Source organism: Silurus aristotelis (genome assembly GCF_946808225.1).
Source record: "Silurus aristotelis genome assembly, chromosome: 28".
NCBI lineage: Eukaryota > Metazoa > Chordata > Actinopteri > Siluriformes > Siluridae > Silurus > Silurus aristotelis.
This window is the reverse complement of record NC_139601.1, coordinates 10,774,842-10,801,979: the sequence shown is the minus strand read 5'-3', so window position 1 is coordinate 10,801,979 and position 27,138 is coordinate 10,774,842. Positions and strand designations below refer to the sequence as shown.

Sequence of the window (27,138 nt, the reverse complement as noted above, 5' to 3'; positions counted from 1 at the left end):
TGTACACCATCTGTCTTGGCAACGTCTGTATTGCATATTGGAAACATAATGAATCTGATCTGACAACCCTGCCTGGTTTTCTTCACGTGATACTGAGCCTCTCATTTATTTTCCAATCCAAACTAGGAGCAGGAGGAATTCCTCAGCTGTGCTCCAACAGTTCCAATCAGCAGCAAAACATGGTCAGCATGCCACTTTCCAGCCCTAATACCTTACTGCTGAGTGTTTATTTCACATCCTCAGTCTCTTTGTCTTTTGGGAGAGAGCAAGCAATTAGGTTGACTAAACATGAGTATTATGTATCTTTCTCCAAATCACTGATAATTGGGTGCTTATTTGATGCTGTAAACAATGGGTTTCGTTTATCACTGAAGCTTGAAGTAGCATTTGGATTAGGCTTTTGAGGATAGAAAGGCCCACTGAAGGTGGGATTTGCTGATGGGAAGGCCACATGGGAAGACCAGAGAGATAGAATTGCTTATTCAAGACCAGCGTAAAGTTCAAATTAACATATTTGGACATAGTATAAGTTATAGATGACTCTTTATGCTGGAAGCAGCAGATGAATTTCTGATAATCAGTTTCACAAATGTGCATGTGTGATGTCAGCCAGTCTCCTGCTCCATGCTGTTGAAAGAATGACAAGCTCTGAAATCCGGCCAGGGCAGATGGACCTCTCCCTGTCAGAGCACTGCCAAGACATCAGAGATGGAGTTAGTCAGGCCCAGATCCCACTCTCACAGCCGGGCCAATATCCAGCTGCAGCCAGGACCACGCTGCACTACTCCATTCCTCCCATTTAGCATGCACAGCCAACATACTATGAATCTGCAGGCTTGAATCAAGACATTTTGTCCAGGGCAGACATGCCATCATGACGCCTGGGCCAGGGACGAGAAATAAGTTTTGACCAAAATATTTAAATCAAATAGTCATATTCCACATTTCAGTGGAAATTCTGGGGCCCCAGTGTGTACCAGTTGTATTCTGGTGACAGCGGGTCTGGCCCAGGGTGCTTCCCCTCTTTCCGTGCTTGTTTGTTTCATGCTGTTGAGAACAGAGTTTACATTCTGAGGTCTCTGGCATTATCCATTGAGTTCAAGTAAAAAGTTGAAAGCTTTGGCACCGGGCAACTTGGCCTTACTGTGAAATGAGCCATCTTGGTACTTGACAGCAGGAATTTAACCCTGTGATTTGTTTCCAGCTTAATAGATCTAGTCTACCCATCTCTTTAGATTTTAAGGCAATTATTATTTTTGGAATACAAAAAGTATCTATTATTTATTACAAAAACAACATAAACAGTAGTGATGGAAACAGACTCTAAAATGCTTGGGGAATTAGGAGTTGGCAGGCTTGTCTGTACAGGTGGAGAAGAGAAGGAGGGAACAAGGCCTAAAGGATTAAAAATCATCTTTTCTGTCCTACTTACAAAGACCACACATTTTAGGTACATTTACATTTGACATTTTTCTTTTTCACCTCATGACTATTACAAACATTTTTACATTTTGTTTCACCTTTAGTAGACTATTAAAGAAACTAAGTGTTCATTTAAACGCAAAAACTATCTTCATCCTATCTTCTATCTTTGTCATAGGTCAAGATGAAAGTGGAACACCGAAACAATAAGACCATGCACATTATCCTTGGAAGCCAAAAGGCTTGCAACTCTACTGCCGGATTAGCTCCAGAGGAAACATCACCAGTTTTCCAAGGTACAGAGCCAAGCCAATGAAACTCTCTGTTCCATATGGGTTCGTTTTGTCTTAGTATCCGTTCCATTTTTTTCCCTTGCTGCTTACATTTTTTTCTTCTGCCAAGGCAGATGCCGGAAGACTTAGGCACTTTCGCCAGACTTGTAAACGCAATGGCACATATATTCCTAAATGACAGTCTCTCAAGATTAATGCTCATGGCTTCATTAGATACAACAGTCTGAGGTGTGGGTCTTGTAGATGTATGAAAGTTTATCTCCTTGTGTGGTTTGAATAGTACTCTGCTCAATTAAGAAAATGCTGTTCGGTGCTAATTCAAACAAACCCGATAGTCCTTTGGTGGATCTCAGCAAAACACATCTGGTTCCAATCAACTTGCATTACCTAATACAGAGTTAATGTAGCTCTGGGCAAATTCATCAAACGCTTTTTTTTTTACTGTGTTTATTGTCCACCATTAAACACTGTATGAGTTAGGGTGGAGCGTGTAATATAGGTCCTGCCTGTATACTGAGTATTGTCCATGTATACACTACATGCCGGGCACAAATTCTGATCTAATATAAAACCTTGCCCTGGTCATCCAAAAATGACCAGGTAATAACCATATTACATGCTATACTGAGAGAAAAGTGCAGTTTGTTGCTTTTCGTAAAGGGCTACGTTTTCCAAGAAAAATATTTGATTATTGTGTGCAGAGTCCTCTTTTCCCTAACCTGAGTTATGCTTATACAGTGTTCCTCACATTGATTTATTTGACATCATATCTCAATGAAAATAATGTAAGAAACCTTGTTATCTGTTCACATTTACAATTATACAAATATAGCACAGTCTGCATGTATTGGATTATTATTGCTTTACTATGTACACCACAAGACTAGGTCTGAAATGCAGTCTGACTATCATGAAGTACACAATGTAAATTCTAATAACAAAGGACAGTTCCAGATGTTTTTATGGAAAGCGCCTATTTTTATAGCACCCAAAGAAATTAAACAAATGAATCTTAGATCCCAGAAGTGTGAAAAGTCATATGTTTATATTATATTTTGCCTGGTCTATATTTAGTCCATCAATGGTGTGCATCGTGAGGTGCTACTAATATATTCGACTATAAAATCTGGCAAATCTTTTTCAACATTTTGCTCCAACATCATGACTTTTATTGTTTGTTTTTTTGTTGTTGTCTAGTGTGTTCCTGCCCTCTCTTTACTTAATTAATATTTACATTTTAATTGCTTTTTAACCTTGTGAGAGTCTCATTTAATGCTGCATATTAATTAAGAACACCTCATCTTTTCATTCTCATAGCTCTAACTATAATGCTAAAAAAAAAAATAGAAGAAGAATATAACTGTCCTGGGCTCTTTAACATTTTAACAAGGCCTGGCTATATTAACTTTACGTAGAGGCAGTTCTTCCGTCCTGTCTAGTATTTTAAGAGAATAACATGTACAAGGGGAGCCATTAAAATTAAACAGGAAAATAAATGCATTTTTTACGGCGCAGAGGATAAGCACAGGATTATTGCGCAATTAATTGTAGATCACAGGAAGAAAGCTAGGAAAGCTGACATGTTATCAATCATTTAAGTTTTCCAGTTTAATTTTTACTTACATTTTTCATTTTACAGTATTTGAGAATCAAAGAAACCCCACACAGACACACATGCACGCAAATCCACAGTACAGTAACTCGAACTCAGGATCTAACCAGGAATTTTGGAGCTTAGATTCAGCAATGCGCCCCCACTGTGACCACCCTGCATATTTTCTGATATACTGATGTATGCATCTACACATCAAATTATTATTTCTTCTTTTGAAATCACACATTAAGATTTACAATGTTAAGTAAATCTAGTTTATCTTAAACTGGTAAACCCATTATAGTTTAACAGCAGAGCAAAATATTGTACCAATCATCACCCCGATCATCTGCTCATTAATAAAAAAAGTCAACAGACGTGCAAAGACATTCAGTCCTCTAGTATAATCTGAACATAGCAACAACATTATACATTTATCTAATCTTTAATGCATTTCAAACCTCCATACTCCCAAAACACAAACCATCCATTTATAGCATTTTCAAACTTGAAAATTTAAACTTGTTCTTTAGCATATTGCTCCACTTTTCTACTATTAAATGTTTGGGAAAAAAATTAAATAAATAAAAATACTTGAAAGGAAACTGGTTAGCACTTCAAATAGGATACTTAAGATGCCATGTAAACAGAAAACTCAAGTTCCAGAGTATTTCCAGCAACCTTTATTCTGCTGTCAAAAGGCATTAAGCTTTTTCAGAATGTTACCATTTAACAAGAAATGTCAATGAAAACATTAATGGAAAGAGGCAGCATTTTTATGAAGAAAAAATGCGAATCTCAAATATCTTGGAGGAAAACCAGAAATCCGAGCATTGTGTTATAGACACAAATAAATATAGCAAAAGCATTTTTATATCAGACTATATTACACACTATAAATGAGCTGGGAACCCTCATGCAATATTCATATCCTCTACAGAAGATATTTTTGGCCGATAAATCCATTGCCAGCAGGACAGGACACGATAAAATCTGGCTCCCATTTTTGAAAAGTTTGCAGCCTAAAAGAAACAAATGAAATTGGGGAATCTAATGTAACTGTATTTGTGTTCTTTATTTATAGTCCAGGCAGCGAGCCGCGAACGGAGGGTAAGAGCTAAAAAAAAGTGCTTGAATAATATTTTCAATTAGTTTTGTTAATGAAATGGTCATTAATTAATTTTTATATAAACTGAAAAACCATTACATGATTATCATTATAATTAATTTGCAAAACTGGCATGGCTGATCACTTTCCTTGTTTTATATGCACACTGATCTCTGAGTTTTTGTACTGACCTCTTCAGTCATTAATGCTTAACTAAAAAAAGCATTTGATGAGCAAAAATCACTTCAATATCCTACTTCTAAAAAGTCCTTTGCCTCAGATGAAAAAATCATTATTCTTAAAATGTTTTAGAGTTTATTTCATATGCTGGGTTGAACTGTGATGAGAAAAAAATACATAATCCATGCTTCCAAAGTGCTCTGCTAAATTCATCATTATAAGCAGCATTTCACAGCAGAACCGAGCAGGAAAATTGCTTTGCGCCGTTTTCTCTGGAGGCCCAGGATGCCTCTGCATTATCAGACATTATGTGGGTTCTTTTGTTCCCAGGAGGAGAGGAGCAACACTATTATGAGTATAGCAATTGAAATGTGTTGAATAATGCATGCTGAGTTAATTAATTCACGACGTGCTTTGATCGAACGGTGCATGTTTTCGCTGCAGCTCCCTGAGGAGGATTTCACCTTTGTGTCTAAACCTCACCGGCAGGGAGACCCTTCAATTCGTTCTCCTCTTCTCTCCTCTCCTCCCTTAAGCTGTATCTTCTCCATTCTCCTGTCACTTTCTTCCATATGTTCCTTTCCTGTCTTTTCTCCTCTCTATCATATCATTTGCTTTCTGCTCTCTCTTCTCTTGTGAGCTAAGACAATTGTCATTCTCTACGTGTAATCCTTAGTGACACTCACAACACTATGCTGCAGCGCTGGGACAGAAACAGCCTGACAGGATAGGCGCGTTAGCTTGGCTTTCCTTTCACTTTCCCCAGTTTTATTCCCCCTCCTCTTTTCTCTTCTCTTTGTTTGCAGGATTGCTCCATCGTTCTGACACTCGGGAGGTGAGAGGAAACCGCAGCACCATGACTCCAGCACCTGGCATCCAGCTTCTCAAAAAGAACACATGTTTTATCAAGGCTTCAACGAAAACTAATCTAATGCACGGCTTGGCAAAAAATTTAAGTTGTTTGGCACTGATGGAGTCTTAATACAAAGCAGAGTGACAAGTAACGCTTTATCCACCATTGATCCTTCTACTGCAGCCTAGTTCTTTTAGTATTTTCCTCCTTAAATATTACCAGGAGCAGAGAGCATTATGGGTAAGGCTTTACAATATTGTTCACAAATAGGAATTAATACATAACACTTTCCTAATAACAAATTAACACATAGACTGATATTTCAGGAAATAAGAGGTAGAGCTCAGGATAGACTGATGAGCTGTAACACACCATGGTGCTCTAGTGCTCTATGTTATTTTATCAATAAAAATTCGGATTGGTGGGTTGGTCAGAAAATGTATTCATTAAGGCACAAATTATATAATATCGAGCTCAATAAGTTTAGCTATTATAACCTAATTATAATTTTAAAGCACTTTATATAAATGTATGTTTCATACTAGGGCTGGTAATTGTAATATTCAATATTCAGTATTTAGTATAGAAATGGAAAATGTTCAATGTCAATAATAATCCAACAGTTTGATTTAGATGCAAAAACGATATATTTTGTTATAATTTTGTTATAATTGTAACCCGTTAACAAAGCACAAATTACAAAGCTGTAATTTATACTGCTGATATATCATAAGATAACAGCGTAATAGCTTTATGTGTAAAGATGCCTACTTTACACTATATAGTCATATGGACAGCTGAGCATATATATATATTTTTTTTATAAATTGTTGCCATAAAGTTAAAGGCACACAATTGTATTGAATGACTTTGTATGCTAAAGCATTCGATTTTCTCTTTCCTCTCCTTTCAATACCATGTGCACAACACGAGCGCCATTAATTAAGACATAGTTTGCCAAGATTGGAGTAGAAGAACTTAACTGGTCTGCAGAGAGCCCTGACCTCATCCCACTTAACACCTATGAAATGACCTAGAACAGTGGCTGCACTCCAGGCCTCTTTACTAAAATCAGTGTCTGATCTCGCTAATGCTCTTGTGGCTGAATGGACAAATCCCCATAGCCATGTTCCAAAATCTAGTGGAGAGCCAGAAGAGTGGAGCTTATTATACCAGCAAAGGAGAAATTAGGCTAAAAAGGGAATAAATCTGGAATATGATTTTGAAAATGTGGTTGTGATAGTCAACTTCTTGTCATATAGTATAATTATCCTTGTTTTGAAAAAAGGCTGTAATCCTTTTATAATAAGTTCGGTTACTTTTCTGTGACATTCATAACTACTCTTAACTGAAATCCTGAAAAACTAAACTATTCAACTCCCCCTCAGATATTTCTTCACCCAAAAAATTTGGTTTCTGCTTGTTTTCCCTGCATTCTCTAATCTCTGGCACCAAAGCCGTGCTGCTCTTTCTGCAGTTGAAAATGCTGCAATTTGCTTGACAGTGATTAATCCCATGTTTATTGAAATATTTCATCACATTTGATGTATTACCTGACATTGCAACTACTAGGTTAAGCCCATTTCTGCACTGGAAACTGTTTGTATCTCAACTCGCTCTCAAGCTCTCAAGCTGTCAGCCAGCTATTTGTGAAATGTTTACATGCTCTCAAGCTCTCTGTGCATCAAGGAGTCATACAGTAATAGTTTTAATACAGTGCATTTTGAATGCAAGATTTCACTATTCAAGATATACCTTTATTCGTCCCACAGTGGAGAAATTTCTGACATTTCTGAGATTTTGTTAATTAGTTTAGTAATTTAGTATTTCAATAAACACAGGTTAAAAATTAAAACAGAAAATCAATATATAATGATTGCCTTCATCAATGGCTTATGTCTCATTTCTTAATGCCCTAAGGATTACTCCATGTTTTAATTACACGGAGTCCATTTCGACAAATTGAATGTTAATTAACTAAGTATGAAAGCATTATTTAATGTTGTGTGCTTATTTGTGGGATATATTTAAAAGTCCTTTCATCGAATCTAAAAGAGTCTGATTCCGAACAACCCTTTTTCTGGCATCCAGGAAAAAGAGGACAGCGACGACAGTGAGAGAGAACTGCAGTTGCCAAAGAACAGAGAGTGGAAAGAGAAGCAACAATGGTGGATAAGATGGCAGCTGAGTGCCCATCTTTGGGTGTAGTGCTTGTGTTGTCTGAGGGGTCACTGAGCATTGCCCTCAAGCTACCCGACTTGAGTGAAGCAGCATAAGAGCCTCGAGTCCCTCTTTAACTCGTATGATTTAAGGATGCAGTCTAGAGGGTGCATAAAGAAAACGGGATTCTTGCTTTTGAATCTCTTTTCACACCTGAGGCGGTTTCAGATTTTCTGATTAAATTATTTGAGCATTAATTTCAAGTGTGAACCGAGCAAACTTTCATTAGTACACTATAAAAGTTACAACAAACAAACAAACAAACAAACAAACAAACAAACAAACAAACAAACAAGCAAGCATTCAAACAGACAGACAGACAGACAGACAGACAGACAGACAGACAGACAGACAGACAGACAGACAGACAGACAGACAGACAGACAGACAGACAGACAGACAGATAGATAGATAGATAGATAGATAGATAGATAGATAGATAGTGCTTGCAGTGAAATGCAACAATTTAAATGTCAATCAGTTACAAGTTACAATGTTACTACCATAATTTCAAAAAAAAAAAAAAAAAAAAAAAAAAAAAAAAAAGATGCAATAAAAAGATTAGTTATGACCTAGAGCTATGGCAAAGACATGTGCTTATCATCAAGAACTATAACAAACAACCTTTCTGTGTAATACAAACCCCCTGACACCAGAACAGAGAAATATTGAGTTTCTTATTTATTGGGAACATACATATAATCCCACTATTGGCTAAAGATCAATCTTTGAAATCACATGAGAGGATTTTCTATGTGTTAGGCAAATGTGACTCACAGACTTTTTTTTTTTTTCCGTCGCCCTTCTGATATGTCTATATTATTCACATTGTGGTGGAATGCATGTATCATCTGCCAAACATAACAAAGCCTCTTGAAACAAATGAATAGAGTCAGTTTAACATTAAGCAAAGACTTTCAAAGGCAAAGTCTTATCGCCTTACATTCAACATCTTTTATTCGTCTTTCCGTTCTTTCGGAGTGAAATCATTCACATGGTTCAAGCTTTATGGGTTGTATATAACGGAGATCAACGTTGAAGCAAAATTTACTTGCACGGAATCTCGTATGGACTGCAATGCAATATCCTCCCACCCTTTGTTTAACTCTTACTTATAACTCTTACTGATCAGACACCACGTCCAGGGTACAGAATGTTAACCTTGTTTAGCAGTGCAGCCTATGGAATGCAAATGATAAACTTCACACTGAAAGGTCAATAGCATTGTCTTTTTCATGTGCATTGGCTATACTTTTCTTTAAAAACTTATTTTTCTCAGCTAAGAATTGAAAAGCAGCTGCTATAACATCTTAATGATCATCAGATTCTCACACAAAAAAGATGCACACGAGGATGTACACACAAGGATGTATACAATTATGAATAAATTATGAGGACCATATAATAAACCATATAAGTCAGCGTTTTAACTGAATATAAATAAGCAGATGAATATTAGAAGCATTATTATTTTTGACTATTTATTTTTTGTTGTTGTTTGATGTACAGTCCACAGGACTGAAATACAGCACATGTATTTTGTAAAAAGCTTAATATGTATGTTTAGTAATTAAAGCCACTTAAAGATACCCCAGTTTTATTAGCAACAGTACTACATTACAGCTTTGCGGCAGAAGTGTGTCAGCAAATTATTCTTATCTTTCAAAAATATACAAAAAAATTGTCAGCTATTAATGACATTTTCCTAATGAAAAAAAAGGAATAGCTCTCATTAGTTAGAAAGTTAAGACAAATTATAAACTCAGGTGTAAATTCCAGTGGTAGAACTCTTCCCATCTAGAAAAACTTTCTAGTAACCCATTGGAATGGCAGATTGTTATACTCCTAATACTTACAGTAGCATGACACAGAAACTTAGCTAAATATGTTTGAGGTAAACAAAACCCTCACTTGAGTGGAAAACTATTCCAAAAAGACAGCCAATTTTCCATTTCTCTTTATTTTCTTGCATTCTTGGTGTTGCCCCTTCTTTATATCTTAAACGCACCACCACAAATCTGTATCAGATGTCAAGCTCTCTCGCTGATGTTTATCAAAAAGCTTTTAAAGATTTCAGATTGATTTGTGCAGTGGTGCAGTTTTGTCCACTTTTTTAAAACCAGGCAATCAGTATAAAAGAGGCTGCAAATTGGCAGACGGCTGAAGGAAATGGCCGATCCCCAATCTGTTTGTTTCCCCTCTTAAAAGCTTTTAAAGGCGTCCACTCTCTCAGTGCGCCTGCCATTTTGGCAAGACAGTGCAAAAGTGATTCCAAGCACAAAAAAATGTGTCAAACATTATCAACATGTTTAACACAGTACAACATAGGGCTGGCGAAGTAGAAACACACGTTTTTAGCATGATGAATACAAAGGCAGTGCTCTGGCTGTTTAACATTAGCATGTGTTTAAAAGTAATGTGAAAGAAACAGATCTGTCATTTTGGTAAGGTGATTGCATTTAATGTTCATGTCGTGACAACAATCTAGACATTATTGTGGCATTCAGTCTTTTTTTCAGTAAAAGTTTTATTTTGGTTAAGGGTGCAGTGGAACTGAAAGATATCCTGGGAACACTGGGTGTAAAGTTTGAATATTCCCTGATTATAGATGCAGTCCATTATAGGGCACCATGCACACATGTTCTCTCTCTCTCTTTCTCTCTCTCTCTCTCTCTCTCTCTCTCTCTCTCTCTCACTCACACACACACACACACACACACACACACACACACACACACACACACACACACACACACACACACACACACACACACAGTGTAGCTAGCTTACCTCATGGCAACCAGAGAACCCAGAAATCTGGAAGAACATGCAATTTAACATGCATTGCACCTTACTATTATGCTGTATTTTTCTTTTTACGACTACACGTCTTTTACACCATGTAAAGCCAAACGAAGTCCAGGCTGGTCTTGAATATGACGATTGGTGAATATTGAAGTACACCAGGCACATGTCTAATCAGTCAAACACTTTAATGCATGTGGCATACAAAAACTTATTTTAACCCTGAGTCACCTGATATGGTGTGACACAATGTTGTGAAAGTGCAGACGTTCGCTGTACTCTTGATCCTGTGTTCACACCTCCTTTGCTAATCTAGCTCTGCCTCCATACAGGCCACAGCAGACTATGAATTCTAGGACAATTCTGCAGGTGTTCCAAACAGCCATATATCACACAAAGCACAGGCCATATGGTCCTCACAAAGTGCTGCCCGATGTTGTACAGGAGGAGTTCATACTTCTTTCTGGACAGCAGGGGGGCTTGTTGGAATAAGCAGCCCTCCAAGACTCATCATTCAAATTCTCAGACACACGTTTGAGGGCCTGACACTTGGTTAGGTAGAATGGAGGAATATTTAGGCAAACGAGTGACATGCACCTCGCCCAAATCCTACACAGAAACAGGAACATGGTTTTAATCCTGCACATGTTTTTCCAATCAATGCACAAGTCAGCCCTTCTGACAGTTAGTCCATCAAGGGAATTGTTTGGTTACCGCATGTACGCACTGCATCTGCCACATATTACCACAAGCCTCAGAAAAATAGACAGAAGGATGTACATCAAAAGAAACTGTATCAAGGGACAACCTGGCTATAGGAGGAGAAAAAGTCTTCATGTCACCAACTTTCATTTGTTCTAATACTGAGCATGTTTTCCTGATATGGGGAAATGAAGACATTTGTTTCATGCTCAGTGTTGAGAACAAAAGACTAAATCAGGTCACACTGTGGAGTAATTGATATGCTGGGACACTCCTGTGGGAAACATGCTTTCATAACAAGGGAAATTGACTGCATAGGGATGTTTATTTCCCTTGACTGATTAACACCACTATGCTTGTGATAGAAACGGTCCAGGTGGGAGAGATCCCTGCATTTAGCCTTCAGATACCAGCCACAACCAATAGATTTAATTTATAGATTATTCTATAGCGGTTCAGACATTCATTGAAATCCTGGTGTATTGGTACTGGAAGCAGTTTCCACAGCTATTGTTGTTTGCTGCTATTCAGATGGATTGTGCGCATGGGTGAAATAGATAGGAGAGGCTTAACGCGAACAAATTTCTGATAAATTCTTTCCAGCATATGGACAGCAATAATGACAGACAGCAATAATATTTCACACTTTGACCTGTTTCATGTGGCCTGCTCTATTCGTTTAACAGACTTGGATCTTCGCACGACTCCCCAAGAGGCCTTGTGGATTTTCCAGCTGCCTTCCTTATGATATAAAGTGATCGCTATATGAAACAATGGTTCTGGTGGAATTTATAGAAAATAATTACCACTCTTTTTCTAAACAGGTTCCTGTGTCAATCAAGTGTGAGACTTTGAGGCTACAGTAATCCCACTAGTTGTTTATGCACTTCATTGGGTGTGTATCACATTGTTTCTCAATTCATAGGATCCCTTGAGTTTAGCTAAAAAAATCTTATATCTTCAAGGAGCAAAAATGTGAAGCTACAGTTCAAAAAGAACATCAACTTTAAAACTTCAAGAACACATGTAAAAACAATTAAAAACGATCCTCCTCTTAACTGCAATGTATAACTTCAAAAAGCTTTGTCTTATTTTGTATTAAAATATGTAATTTGTATGTTTTCTTTACCTTAAATTAGCTTTTATGTAAATATCACACTGGAAAGAATGATAGTAGATGTGTTGAATGGGGCTCAACCGCTCATACATGGCCACAGTACCATGACTCATTATTATTATTATTATTATTATTATTATTATTATTATTATTATTATTATTAACAAAATCTTTTTAACTATAAATAATTAGGTCTAAATAGTTTACTTGGTCCAACTGCCCAATTTCCATTCTGTTGTTGGAAAGATGAGTAATAAAGAAAAATTTACATTACTGCACACATTTGAATAATAAAATACATCTGTGTTGAGGGGTTTTGGATTTTATTTCTTTCACTTTGAGAAGCCCTTCTGTAAGTATACATTGTTCCTTATACAGTGTTCCTTACTCCAACAGCATGCTTAATAATATTAAAGAAATCCAGCATCTCTGACACTGTCTGTGAAACATGTCAGCTGTCAATTTTTCTCTGTATTCTATATGAAACAGCAGCACTGGGTCAGCAAAATACCTTCTTGAACATTTTTTTGTCCGTAATTTATCTGTTCTCCATGTAGCTGCTGGTATACAACAGTTACAAAACATAACATAATATGATGAACCTTTGAATAAACGAAATGCTGAGCACAGAATCTGTGAAATATAAGTGCTTCACTGTTGACTTCAAGGTTATGGAGTCAGTCTGACTCTGTATGAGAATTAACCTTATTACAACAGAGAATTACCTCTCTCATTGTGAGAGCAGTCAAGTCACAGCCACAGGCCAAATCAGTTAATTATCTCTGTTAATTCCCCCTGTGCCAGGCTAATGCAATTATATGCAAACAAATACCTGCCGCCGTGGCACTTCTACTCTCTTTCTCTGCTATGCTTTGCCTCTAAATGGAATGGTCTTTTAATTAGCTGGCTTAGTTTACAAATTGTGGCTACCAAATGTTAAATCTCCTACCATTGCCTTTTCTGTACTTATCACTGTCTTAAATACACACACGAAAACACTGCCGCTACATTAAATAAAGAAATGTAATTCTGCATATAAAAATCAATACTGTTTTCTCTATACCCCTGGGTAAAACAAATGAGCCAAGGCCAAAATGGCACCATGTTAAGATTTTATTGGCCAGCAGGAATTATCCTAATAAAGTAAGTAAGTTTGAATGAGCTTTTACCTTTGATTTCTTTAAATGATTTTCACCTTGTGGGTGAACTTGCCAACAGCTTGTTACCAAAAGAAGAGACAATGTTGTTCGGTTAAATGTTCAAGAAGCAGATGAGATATTTTGTGAAGATTTGTGCATTTCTCTGTTCACTTCACTACACATACATTTTTTTAATTCTTGCTCATATTCTCACCAATTATTTGTTAAAACCGGTAAAGACTTACTATTTTGACACTTTGGGCATGACTATTTCTTTTAAACCATAACACTTTTTTCTGTTAACTAAAGATTATCCTAGGTTACAAGATGGTTATGAACAGACAACAGAGAGCTAATGCTCTGTAGAAGCAGCCACACACACACACACACACACACACACACACACCAGAGATGTGTCTGTTCTTCTTCACACAATGTTGCCAAAACACCCGTAGACATGCAGGACATAAACATTGTGAAATCGGAGAGCATCCATGCTGCTTATGAGCATGCAAAATGCAAAACATTGTACCGCCGATCGATGCTGATATAGTCATGGATCAATGGCTGAAGCTTGATTTATTTCCCTATAATTTGATTCAGTGGAATAGAGAGTGTGTCTTAATTACACATGTAGAAGAAAATTAGCCTTTTGACATGGAACTCTAAATCAAACCTACTCGAGTCCATCCGGTAGATTAGGTTCTGTTACAATATACTGATATGCTAGCACACCTGAAACAAGGGTTGATATTGATAATGCTATCAAATTAAATTCCTGCAATATAAAAAAATAATAATAATGTAAAAGCCAAAAAAAGATATAAATAATATTATATATATTATATTATATTATTTATTATATTATATATTATATATTATAAATTATAAATTATATATATATATATATAATGCATTATTGTTATTGTTTTATAAATGGGAGTTCCGTATGCCATGATCGTTCAGCACTAAATTATTATTTTTACTTATCCATCCCACCTCTCATTCACCAACACAGACTAAATGTACCAAAGAGTCTGCAAAGTGTCAGGCTTACTTTCATGACTGTTTAAATAGAGAAGAAAATCGGATAGGCTTCCTCAAATCTTAGCAGTTTTGACTAGCAAATCACACTAAAATCATGTCTAACAACTACAAATTCGTTTACAGGCTATTTGTTTACAGCACTATTACAGGTAATCTACAAAACTAGTTTTGTAGAAAAAAGACGATGAAGGAGCTCTTCTTTGGAAATCTATGTCAAGCAACTCTGAAGCACAATGCTCTGCACCATCTGTACAGATAAAAGTGCTTTTTATATCTCGTCTTTCTTCTCCTGGTGAGAAGCGGATGTCTGTCAGAGAGGTCAGGAGAAACAAGACTCTTTGCTGACCGTCCCAGACACCAACAGTATAGTCAGCAGATTGCTTACCCCTATAAAGCAGAACATGTCCCAGCTCCAAGCCTCAAACTAGACCTATCAGGTTCTGATATACAAGAGATTTGTTGTTTTTTTCATTTTCTTTTTTCTAACAATGCCTGGAAGAAAGACAAATCTGAATATTAAGTGGCTGCAAGCCATCAGTCATTTTAGGTGAATCTCCCTGTTTTTGTTGCCCCTTGAGAACATACAGACTGACATGACATACAGACTGACATGAAGCTTCAAAAAGATGCAGTCAGCTGTCAGGAAAAATTAATTTTGTGAAATAAAAAGAACCTGAGAAGAATAAAATATACAAACATATTGCACATAATTAATACTGACATGAAAGACCACCTTTGCTAACCCTTTAAACAGTATACTTTAGCAAAATCCTATTTTCAACAATGAATACACTATACATAAACTTAAAAGTTTATGAAAAAAGCTAAAGTGTTTGCTCAACAATCAGGAGCTCGTGAATTCAAAACCTAGCAATGCCTTAGCAGTCGGTGGCTAGTATTCATGAACGCAAAATTTCTGAGTTGAAATAATGGCAAACTCTTTTAATCATATTGACTCAAGCCTACGTATGAAGAAGACAGCAGACAGCAGTTCCTCTGAGTAATTTACCATGCCCTGTAATGCAGCATGAGCAGCAAGTGGAAAAGATTTGTCAGGGTTTCAGTAGCATATGTTTTTTTTGCCCTGCTTGAGTGGTACTGGTCATGTGATTCGGACAAGTTATATGAATGAGCTAGTTGGTTAATGGTGTTACTTTTTACATAAACCTTACACATACAATTTATAAGGTTACATAATTATAACATCATATGTCTGTCAATAATCTAGGTACCAAAATGTATAAACTGGTAAGAATTACGCTCGAGCTGAGAGTGTCTATAGAGTTAGTGTATTTGTATTTCTTACACATGTGAAAAACTTAACAATGATTCATTTCTAATTCCTGAAAGACTTTGCTATGAATCGACTTTATAGAAAATAACTCCAATTCTTTTTGACAGAATAATCAGAAGTAATGTGGTTCAGGCAGTAGAAATGTTTTCATATGATTTTTTTAAGATACTATCATAGTTACATATTTGATTTCATCCATTACAGTACATGTCGAGTTACATAAAAATGATTCACATTTAGCGTTTGGACTGAAATCATGATAATGTAATTTGCTTATGAAATATTTAAAATCAAGGTCAATTGAAATCAAAGATTTTGCTCCACTGTCCACTGGTTTTGTTGCAATGGTCTTTATTTTATTTTTGAACACAGCAATATATTTAGGTATTATATGTCAGTGTTTATTATGCAGAAACATTGTGGGACAGTTGTGTATGCTGAGTGACAACGCCAGAGGCAAGTATAAAAGCTCCGTCCATGATTACAAGTTGACACACACAGTAGACAACTGCGAGACAGAAAATTTGTGGCCTAACACAAGGTAGGGTTGGTGCATTGGTTTTACAATACTTTGGTCAAAAAGAGGACAGTAAGGTTGTTACATGAGCCGGCATACACGCCTGATCAGGTAAACAAGGCCTTCTTTTGTAATGCAGATGAGAGAGTAATCAGACCTCCTTTGTCTCGGAGGAAAGACCAGAGACATACACACGCAGCTCATGTTTGCCAGACATCCGGCGAAGAACAGCAATACAAATGTGTTTTGTATAAAGGTCCAAAAATATTTGGGTGTGACCTCAGTCAGAGGTATATTATTCCTTACTTCCTCAAGTGGCACAAACCCTTAGGAATGTCGATGGTCTTCATTTTTCTTCCACACTGTATCTTTTTAATAAGCATATCTTTATATATAAGACAATCCTTCATAACTTTAATTGCAGATTCTAAAACAACAATTTCTTGACTGTCAAGTGTAACTGATTGTAATCGAACTGAACTAATCAATAATTAAAAACTCATATAGCAATCATATTCAATTAACCCCCCCAAAAAACTTTGCAGTTATGACCTTGTCAATCTGATTATATCAGATTACATCTACATATAATAAATATAAATATAATGAATTCAATCTCATTTTTTGAACATTGCAGGCATCATGACTGCAATTAGAAATTTAGAAGTGCTGATTTGTAGAGTTAAATGTTTTTATATTGTTGTTAATAAAGTTTGTTAATAAAATTTTTACAGAACCATTTGATTTTTTTCTGTTGTATAGAACTGTTATTATTTTAAATATTTGGTATTTCTTACAATTATTCACCTTCATTTCATTTCTGTAGTCTTTTCTCTGTTTTTCAAATACAAACTTTTTCTTTGCTACCAACTAATTATGGTTGAAATCAAATTATGTCATAATAAATGAATTTGCATACAATTTTAACTAGCACCAACATGATTAGCTAACATGATACAAGCACCATGTAAAAAGCACAGTGTGAGCTCTGTGTGTAATGTCACTATGTGAAAACAAATCAGCAAGCCATTCACATTTCAACATGTCAAACCTAAAACTACAAAATCTCGTTTTTACTAAATTTATAACTTTGCTTTGGCCATGTCATGTGAATTTTTACCATCTGTGTTAAGAAAATATACAAAATAAGCATAAAACACAGGCCGTGAAACTGGTAATGTGAACATACAAATGCAGGATTAACTCAGTTACTTGCAACTCGGCCTGTGTTTTATTTGGAAAATGTTTCACAGTGTGCTCTGAATAGAAACTTGCGCTTTGCTGTGCAAATACTTTGAGAAACTAGGCCAAATGCAAAAACCATGATCACAAACTTATGAAAGTAATTATTTGAATTTTAAATATTATTTGAAATTAAACAGGTGGCATGGACCTCAATAGTAGATCAACACTGTGCATATTTTCTGTATATATTTAAGACACAAAGTAATAAATGTTTCTTTTTAGAAACTACAACCTGGACATTAACATTTTTGGATAGGACATTTGCACTCAAAAATAGCAATTCAACAAAAACTAAAATCTTCAACATTGAAATAGTTCTTTCAGTAGTTTTCACAGCCTCACAGGAAAGAATACAGATATAAAAATAAACCAAATATGGTGTGTCATGAAATAGACAAAAACACACACAAACACACACAATTAAAGTGTTTATAAGAAATCTTGCACAAGTCTTGTCTTACCATAAAAGATACATTTGGAAATATTTAATCTGGGGAAGGTGGTGGTGCCACGGGTAGCCTTGCCACCTCTCAGCTACAGTGCTTGGGTTACTGTCTGTGAGGTGTTTCGCATGTTTTTCCATATCCACATGTATTTCCTTCTGGTTTTCTGGCTTCCTGTAGGACTGTAGGTAAACTGACTACATGAAATTGTCGCATGAGTGTGTGAATGTATGTCTGTTTGTGCGTTGTGCTCTGAAATGAGCTGGCATCCCAACTGGATATTCACTCACCTGAGATCCACCACGAGCCTGATTCAGTAAACCAGCTACACAAAATAAATGAAAAAAAAATAATGAAATGCTGAGATTAACCTGGTGGAGTACTCACTCATGATTTATAAATGGAAGCAATACAACCAGGAAAGCATGCCACTGAAATATCCCTTTGATTTTACTGTCATTGTGAGAAAGATTTTATTAAGATGTTGAAACCTGTGTTCTTAAAACTACAAAGCATCCCCTACTAACATCACAAAGCAAACACATTCTAAGTGTATGATTTAACAGGAAAGTTGTGATAGCACAGTTAATATGTTCTGCACTGATATCTGGACCTGATGCAATTTCACAGTGGAGCCTAAAATGGAATGTTAAATGATGCTGGAGTCTGTGTTGGAATATATCTTACTGGCAGCACCAGGCTTCTTATTATGATTCCTTTTATGAAATAAAAAAAATAAATAAAATAAAATACAATTTATTTTCAGAAAGCCATGCTGATCCCTTAAAGCATAATTCGAGCTGTACTTGAGCCTGGACATCAAGGCAAACAAGAAAGCTAGTAACCCAAAAAGTCAAACAATAGCCCAAATGCAAACGTATGAAATGCGCTCATAAACAATTAAAGCGAATTTGAATTCCAGATCAAACCTCTGCACCAACCAGGGTCCTTGGAGTGTGTATACATTGCGAAGGCGTTTTCTGTATGATTCATAACCCGGAGCAAGGCATGGCTTTGAAGGGAGATTGATTACGGTGGTCTCAGTAGGGGTGTGTGGGGCTCTCCATGTGGTGTGTGATATCAGAGCAAAACTCGCTGCAGAGGGCAGGAATGTGGCAGTGAGAACGTGTGTGATCCATCGTTGGAAATTCCCTTTACGTTCACGGAGCCCACTGGGTATTCTGTCTGGACCTGACCGACGTGCTCTTTTATTACGCTCAAAGATAACGTTTCATCATAAAATGATTGCAGGTTGTGTTACAGCCGGTGTCGAGTGAAAGTAAGAATGTGTTAACCATAGAGGTAACGCAGAGAAAACAGAAGGAATCCTACCTGGTAAGACTAAGTAATAAATTAGAGTCTATGTTTAAAATATTTTATAAAATAAAATAGGAAAATAAAACATAATATCATGGTTGATATACAGTGACGTACAAAAGTTTAGGTGCCATGTAAAAAAAATTGTGAAGCAGAGGCTTTTACAATAATTAAATTACTGCAGAAAGTTCTCATTAACATTTCTTGTTTGCATTGTGTGCTTTTTTATTCTTGTTAATATAAAGTTAGAATAGATTCTGCAGGTTTTTAAGTCTTTTAAAAAACTTTTTTTAACATACATCAGAGATGCCAACATCACCTATTTAAATGCCGCATACAATTTTCTGACCCTTTTCTATGGCACAGCAACACCTAAAATCTACACTAACAGAAGAATCATTTTAGACAAGAATAAAGATCAGCTGTCAGAAAAGCAAGTTCGCTGATGGAGAAAGGACACGGGACACGAAAGATGGATTTTTTTTCTTTTTTGTAAACCTTTTCTAGGTACGGTAAGTTCTGACCCATGAATTTTCAAACCTGTGCCTTGTGAGCCGAGGAGCTGCTTCTTTGTAGTTGCACTGAACTTTTGCTGGCTGTTTTCTTTTTGCTGTTCGGAACACAGTTAAAGAAACTGCTATCTTGTGCACTGACATGTGCCTTGTGGTATAAATGTGATTTTTTTTTTGTTTTCTTTGCCTGCTAGGATTTTCTTGTTGGCCATTTTAGCACCTGCAACACATGGTTCTGGTTCTCCAAGTAACCGCCATTAAACCTCAATTTTCTCTTATTCTCTAAAATATACATGTCATTAGTTGACCTACAACAGAATGTAGAATCTTGCTAATGCTGAGTTACAGGGGTGTATGAGCTCTTTCCCTTTTAAGATGCTTTCGGATAAAAACATGGCCAAAGAATACAAATTTAAATTTGAGCATAAAAGAGAATCAGCATTCCAATCTGCATTGCAATCTCCAATCCCCAAATTTACTGCTAGCTCAAGGTAAAAGTAGACACATCCCTTTTTGAAATACTGAACAGCTAAAGTAAACTAAACAACTGGTACCAGCACTAATTGAAATTTCGCATGCAGAGCGACAATGGAGAAGCTCTGGGCAGCATGGATTAGGCACTGAATAGGAGTGCATTCTTTGTGAAAGCCACCGAGGAGGCTGAAAATACAGACGCATAGCTCGCATCTGCTCGTTCGGCCGAGCGGGAAAATGTAGGATTGTGAAGCAGCTCGTTTTACCTTTAGCTAAGCCTGATATAGTGAAACCCCTCAAACAAATGTATACACACAAACAACCAACCACCCACCCACCCACAAATACACACACACACACACACACACACACACACACACACACACACACACACCAACGCTCTGCCTTTTGTTACCATTAGAAAAAAACAGCAATGCTACGTGTAGGCTTATGCTTTGCGGCCCACACTCTGAGTATTAGCTGAAAGTAGGCTGCGCGCATTTACATGTGAAAGCAGATTATTCAAACTTGGCAGCAATCTCAGAGCGGAAGTATTGATGTCTGCAAATGGTTGAGTTAACAAACAATAGCTTTAATCATCTTTTTTTGCTCTGGTGCTTCGAGTTTTATGGAAATAGATCGTTCGTGGCTTTGTTGTGCTGAGTTTCCAAACTCACAATAAATTATTTTATAAATGAAACACTGGTTTCATTGTTTCATGAAAGTGAATGCTTATGACACTTAATTGCAAATAGCAAATGTTTATACACACACACACACACACACACACACACACACAAAATAGGCATCTCACAACAAGATACTATTGTGACCTTTCATGTGAAACATCAATACTAGTTTATAGTTGTTCCGAATGTAGAAAAGTGTTTAAAAAACCAGGGAAACACCCTGCACAACACACTGCCTACACAACTGTCTATCCAGGAGGTTATCAGCATAAGGATGTAAAGTGGGGCAGAAAAGGGCATGCTAGCACTACACAGCATACATACATTTTTCTTTGTTGACACTTTGTACATATTCCAAGATATATGTAGAGTCATTTACATTACAACATGAAAGTTTTTACACACAATCCGTAGGAGGTGTGCACGCTCTGCATGCAAGGCATCAGTACATGCTTTTATTCCGTAAAATGAGCTGAACAAAAACAAACACAATGGAAAGTGTTATTTTTGTGTAAAACGGTAGGAGGTACAATATCTTCTTTTTCATTAATGTTTTCCTTTTTTTTTTTTTACACAATCCATTCTTTGCTGGGTTTATAAACAAAAATATGCGATATGGCAACAGTCAATAATTATCTATGAAATTGATTTTACACTTGTAAACCCCCATGTTTGTGACTCTAATCGTTGTATAGTACTTTCTACAACATAGCATGCGTTTCATCAAATGTAGCATTACATAGCAAAATGAAATGCCTAAACACAAATCACTTCACTGTGAAAACACAGCATCTACTGTAATTGTGATGGAAATTTGTGTCACATGTAATGATAAGTTACAGACTGTGTATAACACAAAATGCTTCACCTGTTATTTGTGCAGAATGCTAGGCCTTATGTTTGTATAGTCTGTAACACTGACTAATAAAATATTGAGATTTTTAAAGCCAATAATGCAAATATGTAAATTAACTAAACAAACTAATAAATTATTTAATTAATTAAGTAATTAATAAACAAACTAATTTATGTATGTATTTATTTATTTATTTATCTAAATTATTAATACATTCCTTCAACTGCTATGATATTAAAAATAGAAAATTCGCATTCAATCTTAAGAAACACCAGACAATATTATAAGAAAGAATCCACAAAAGTAAACAATTCTATTTATCTTATTGGTCTTTCCTTAAATCGATTAGTTTTATTGAGAAAACACTCATTTGCTGTGTTTCACTATAGAGTGTAGAAATATACAATATTTCCAAAAATCTAAAATAATTTTTTATACAAATACTTCATTTATTTATTTATTTTTTTTGCATTTAGCATTTACAACAACTAAATTAAAAAATCTAATTTTAAAAAATGAAGCGTTTCATTCTGCTCGGCTGAAAATGTTGTCTCCTTTTTTTATCCAAACTGAAGAGTGACCTCTTTTTTACCTCTGAAATGCTCTTACATCAGCACAAGGCTAAGAAATCATTGGTCAAAAAACTAGGGTATCGAGAAAAAAACACACTCCTGACGTCACCGATCTGACAAACCAAATCACCTTCAGCAAACGCAAAAACTCCTTTTTTCACAAAATACATACTAAAACTAAATCAATATATTCGGGTTAATTTTTATAACACTTTGAACAATATAGTTAAAAACATAGACCACTTTTAACACAGTAAATAGATGCACATACCTCTTCAAATATTCGGCAACTCCAAAATATGTATTTGCATTATTTTATATGAGTTAAATTAAAAATATCTGCTTTTAGAGGTCGTGAAAGTCATTGTAAAACTATCCTTTAACCTCCAGAAGAGTCCATGTATATCCTGTACCATTGCACGGAATCAAATTGCTGACAAATGACAAAATAAGTGTTCAATTAGTCACAAATAAATAGCACCACCACCGCATGCATTTTTCACAAAATAAATAACCTTATTATTCATGACATTGAGGTCATTTGCACTTCAGATTTAAACTCCTAAAAAATTCCAGCCTTGTGAAGAGGTCGCTTGAGGGTTTTTTTTTCATGAAGAAAAACCCTGTGCCCTCTTTCCAAATAATGAAGTTAGACTCAATAGCTCTTGAGCTTTTCGAACCCGAAAGTCAAGTATGACAATTGAGCCGTTTCTAAAATAGGCCTGTGCTGGTAAATTTACTAGGTCTAGACCTTGCGCTAGTAGAAATACCTCTTTTTGGAGATAGAAAATTGTACCAAAACTAAAAAACAAACAGTGTAAACCCTTTAGGCACAAAGGCAGCATGGCACACTAGTTTGTTCAGTCCCTTATATAGCATAGATATTAGGTGTGTGCTGGTGCATACGTTTTGCTCGATCAAGACTACGTACTTAAGGAACTATTTACATAACTAATGCTGTCTTTTGGGTTTAATTAAATGTCGACGAGTGCTCAATAAATCCACACCCTCAAACACTCAAGCAGTTTGGCCTGAAAGTGCAAAGAGCCCCAAAAAAGACTCTGATTACTAACAATACACATATATATATAAGGCTGATTATTAATGAATATATTTATTTATGTTATGAAATAAAATATGAAATGGATATGAAATTATAAAATTTTGTATTTAACAATTTTTTTTAAACACAATTTATCATGTTAGTGAGAATAAGGTTTTAAAAACAATTTAGTAATTTTTTTTTAAATAGTGGTTTGTAATGTGGTTTACACTCTGGGTACTCTTTAAAAAAATACTTTTAAGATTTTTGGAAAAAATTACTTTTAATTCACTTTTACAATGCTACTTTTTCAAGTTGTTAATTTTAACATTTTACAATGTTTGCACTGCCTCGCTTTTACGTTATCGTTTGCATTGTAACACGTTTACATTGAACAAATTGTGCAGTTGAAATCTTTGTCTTTATTTATTACTTTAATATATATATATATATATATATATATATATATATATATATATATATATATATATATATAATTTTTTTTTTAATTATTTATTTATTTATTTATTTATTTTATTTTATTTTTTCCATATTTTTATAGCACACCTTCTATATGCAATCCACGATACTGGGCAATAAAGATGATTCTGATTTCACACACACACACACACACACACACACACACACACACACACACACACACACACACACACAATCCATTCCTTTATTTTCACGTCATCAGAGTTCACATACAGGTCCACACGTGCAAAATTGAAAATCCACCTGCACGTTTTGCCACGTGATTCCACACGTTACTCGAAATTAATCACATGTAAAAACAAATGATCACGTGAAGCGCGGTGCGCTTTTACTATAACGCGCACAACTGGGGGAAAAAATCCGAGTGTTTATAGGGTGTATGGGTTCTGCTTCTGTGGTGTTCACTGCTGCTTTTGTGGCACTTTCTGGTTTTATATGCAGGTCTGATCGACGGGGGAAAGGACAGCACTTTGCACTGCACTGGATGAATAGATGACAGGTTGACTGATCAGACTTTCACACAGTTAACGCGACTCCTGCACTCGAGCAGAGGGAGATTTCACTCCCCTGCTTACCTGCTAGTAATAACAACTGTCGGGTCCTAGAGGCTTATAGGATTTCTTATAGTTTAGGGAAAGTGTTATAGTGTCACAAAGAAATCAAATGAATCGGTTCTGCTTTGCTGTGTGTTCTTTATATCAGTGATGCTAATTTTGCTTTTCATCACTAATAATTCACCTGAAATCTTTCACTTGCACATACAGAAGCCTGTGATAATCAAATACTAGTTGAAATCCATATGCTGCCTCAAAGGACGGTTTCGCCGGTATGAATAACATAACCAGAAAAGCGTCCACGAGTGCATCCTGTAATCCATTCCTGGAAATACTACAGCTGGGATGCAACGTAACGAGTTCGGTTTTGCGGATGTTTGGAAGCACCGAAAAACAACAACAACAACAAAAAAAAAACCCTCGCGTATTTGCGGTAAGAGCGCTCGGTGAAGGCATGGCAGTGTGAGCGCGCAGTGTGAACTCTGTCTTTTATCCATCAATCCAATCTCATGCCCCAGGATGATCGGCGTGTTCAGTAATCTAATCACGCCGCCGTCTTATTTCCCGAAAGGATATGATAATGAAAAGCCGAAACGCGCTACAGGCAGCGCAAAACTCTCCGTGCGATCAGCACGAGGAAACAATATCTTACCTTCAAGAGCCAGTGCTGTGTGTAGTATCCATAAAATCCATAGGATATCCATTATTGGTTTTCAGGGGGGTTTTTGTTTGTTTTGTTTTTTTAAAGAGAAGAAAGTCCGGACATTCAAATAAAACAAACCCCGAAAGCCATTGACAGCAGACGATGGCGCGGACCGGTGCGCTTTTTCCCCGTTCAGTTGAATGAACGCGATGCCATACACGCTGAACGAAAATCACCAACCAGGTTTGGACGAAACCAAGTGCTGTAGACGGGGGGAGAACAGCCAGGTTAAAAAAAAAATAAAAATCAAGCGCTCACTAGATTACGCAAATCTATTAGACAAAACCAGTTATTTGGAAGAGTCTTTTCCAGCACGCTTTAAATGGTCAAAATCCAAACGGGATGCTTTTTCTCATATCACTGAGCAGGAATTGGCGCTGAAACTCCTCCCTACGCGCAGGGTTTTTCCTCTATTTCCAGCCTGTCAATCAACCCGAGCGTTACTTTCTAACTTCATCTGTGCATAATAATAATAATAATAATAATAATAATAATAATAATAATAATAATAATAATGAATCGGACTGTTATGAAATGTATTGAAAGAGTTTCTGGATGGTCATGAAGCGGATGGTAGAAGAAGTCTGGGTGTTCTTTTTAAACATTTGCTCAGGTAAGTTTTCATTTCTGTGTTCTGAGAAAGTCAAAATAGTTTTCTGTTGTTCAACTTGGCATTATTGCACCTAATGGTCAAATATACTGAGTTTGGGTTTCTTAAGAATATCCGATGATGATGATGATGATGATTATTATTATTATTAATATTATTATTATTATTATTATTACCATTGTCACCATCACCATCATCATTATCATTATTAATAATAGGAGTATTAGTATTTACAAAAAAGTTGTTTTTCTTTTTTTTCTTTTCTTTCTTTGTGATCGTTATTTCATTAAGTTAACCAAATCCGAAATCCTATTATTTTTTAGTGTGACTTTTCCTCCCTAACGCACTACTGAGAATGGAGAGAAAAAGGAGAAAAAAAAAAAAAAAAACAAGAAAATTGCTGCCAAGGTCGTTTGTTCGTTGCTGTAATAAAGTGTGTTTTATTCACTTCCCGTCGTTCAGTGCCATTTCCTTAATGAATAAATTACAGTAAATGAGAGGGGGATACACCTCGCTTCTGAAATCAAGCGTTTAGTCCGCATATAAAGTGGAATGCTGAATTTATATAATATACAGAATCTATATATATAAAACATATATGGGGCTTATACACAAATACGTTTAATTTTCTTGTGTGAAAAAATTGCTTTAGGGGAAAAAAGTGAATGAGCACAAAGCATTTGTAAGATAATACTTTACTCATCCACCGACTAGTTGTAACTAAAATGCAAACATAAATAGGAAACACTGTATAACACGCAGATTTCCAGTCGCTGCTGCTTTTATTTCGCTAACGAACGTCCCTTGAATCTCACATGGCCCGCGTTTAGCGTTCATGCAGTTTGAGTAGTGCAAATTTTCTCAGACAAAATCAATCCTGAGCGCTGCAAGTAGCACACCCTGCCAAATTTCCCGAATCACTTCCACATGTAGTTCTAATGTTTATGTGAGGAGTCATAATACACCTTTATTCACTGCACTTAGGAATCAAAATTTACATTTAGCCCTGATACTAAGCCTTAAACAGGCCTTTAGCAGCATGCTGAAAAAAAAAATGCACTGGATTATACAATCGAAAAGAAGAATAGACCATAGGCAAAAGATTTCAGAAATACAGTTTCTGGTATTTCATGGTCCTCTGTTTATACTGAAGATTAAATTATGTAATTTTGTGTTTTATAACATTATTTTGCAGTGCAAGTAACTGGTTTGGGAGATTCGAGTATCTAGAATTTCTTTTTAAATCAGGATTACTCTTATTATACAGGGAATATTTTATTCAAATATAGTTGTTTGCTGGTATCAAGCAACTTGCATTATAATATTTAT

The 27,138-nt window shown here is 35.9% G+C and overlaps 2 protein-coding genes across 4 annotated transcripts in view; one reads left to right on the top strand and one right to left on the bottom strand.

The window, feature by feature from the left end:
* The window catches only part of ephb2b (eph receptor B2b), a 139,514-nt gene extending 113,889 nt beyond the window's left edge, over window positions 1-25,625 (bottom strand). For all 3 annotated transcript variants that reach the window (XM_083534088.1, XM_083534089.1, XM_083534090.1), the window contains exon 1: window positions 25,149-25,625. In XM_083534088.1, the coding sequence (XP_083390214.1) occupies window positions 25,149-25,200 (52 nt within the window). In that variant the 5' untranslated portion in view covers window positions 25,201-25,625. The remainder of the gene's footprint in view (window positions 1-25,148) is intronic.
* A 145-nt stretch (window positions 25,626-25,770) lies between these two features.
* The window catches only part of lactbl1b (lactamase, beta-like 1b), a 97,202-nt gene continuing 95,834 nt past the window's right edge, over window positions 25,771-27,138 (top strand). Inside the window, exon 1 of the mRNA XM_083534164.1 lies at window positions 25,771-25,812. The gene's annotated coding sequence lies outside the window, so the exon portion shown is untranslated. The remainder of the gene's footprint in view (window positions 25,813-27,138) is intronic.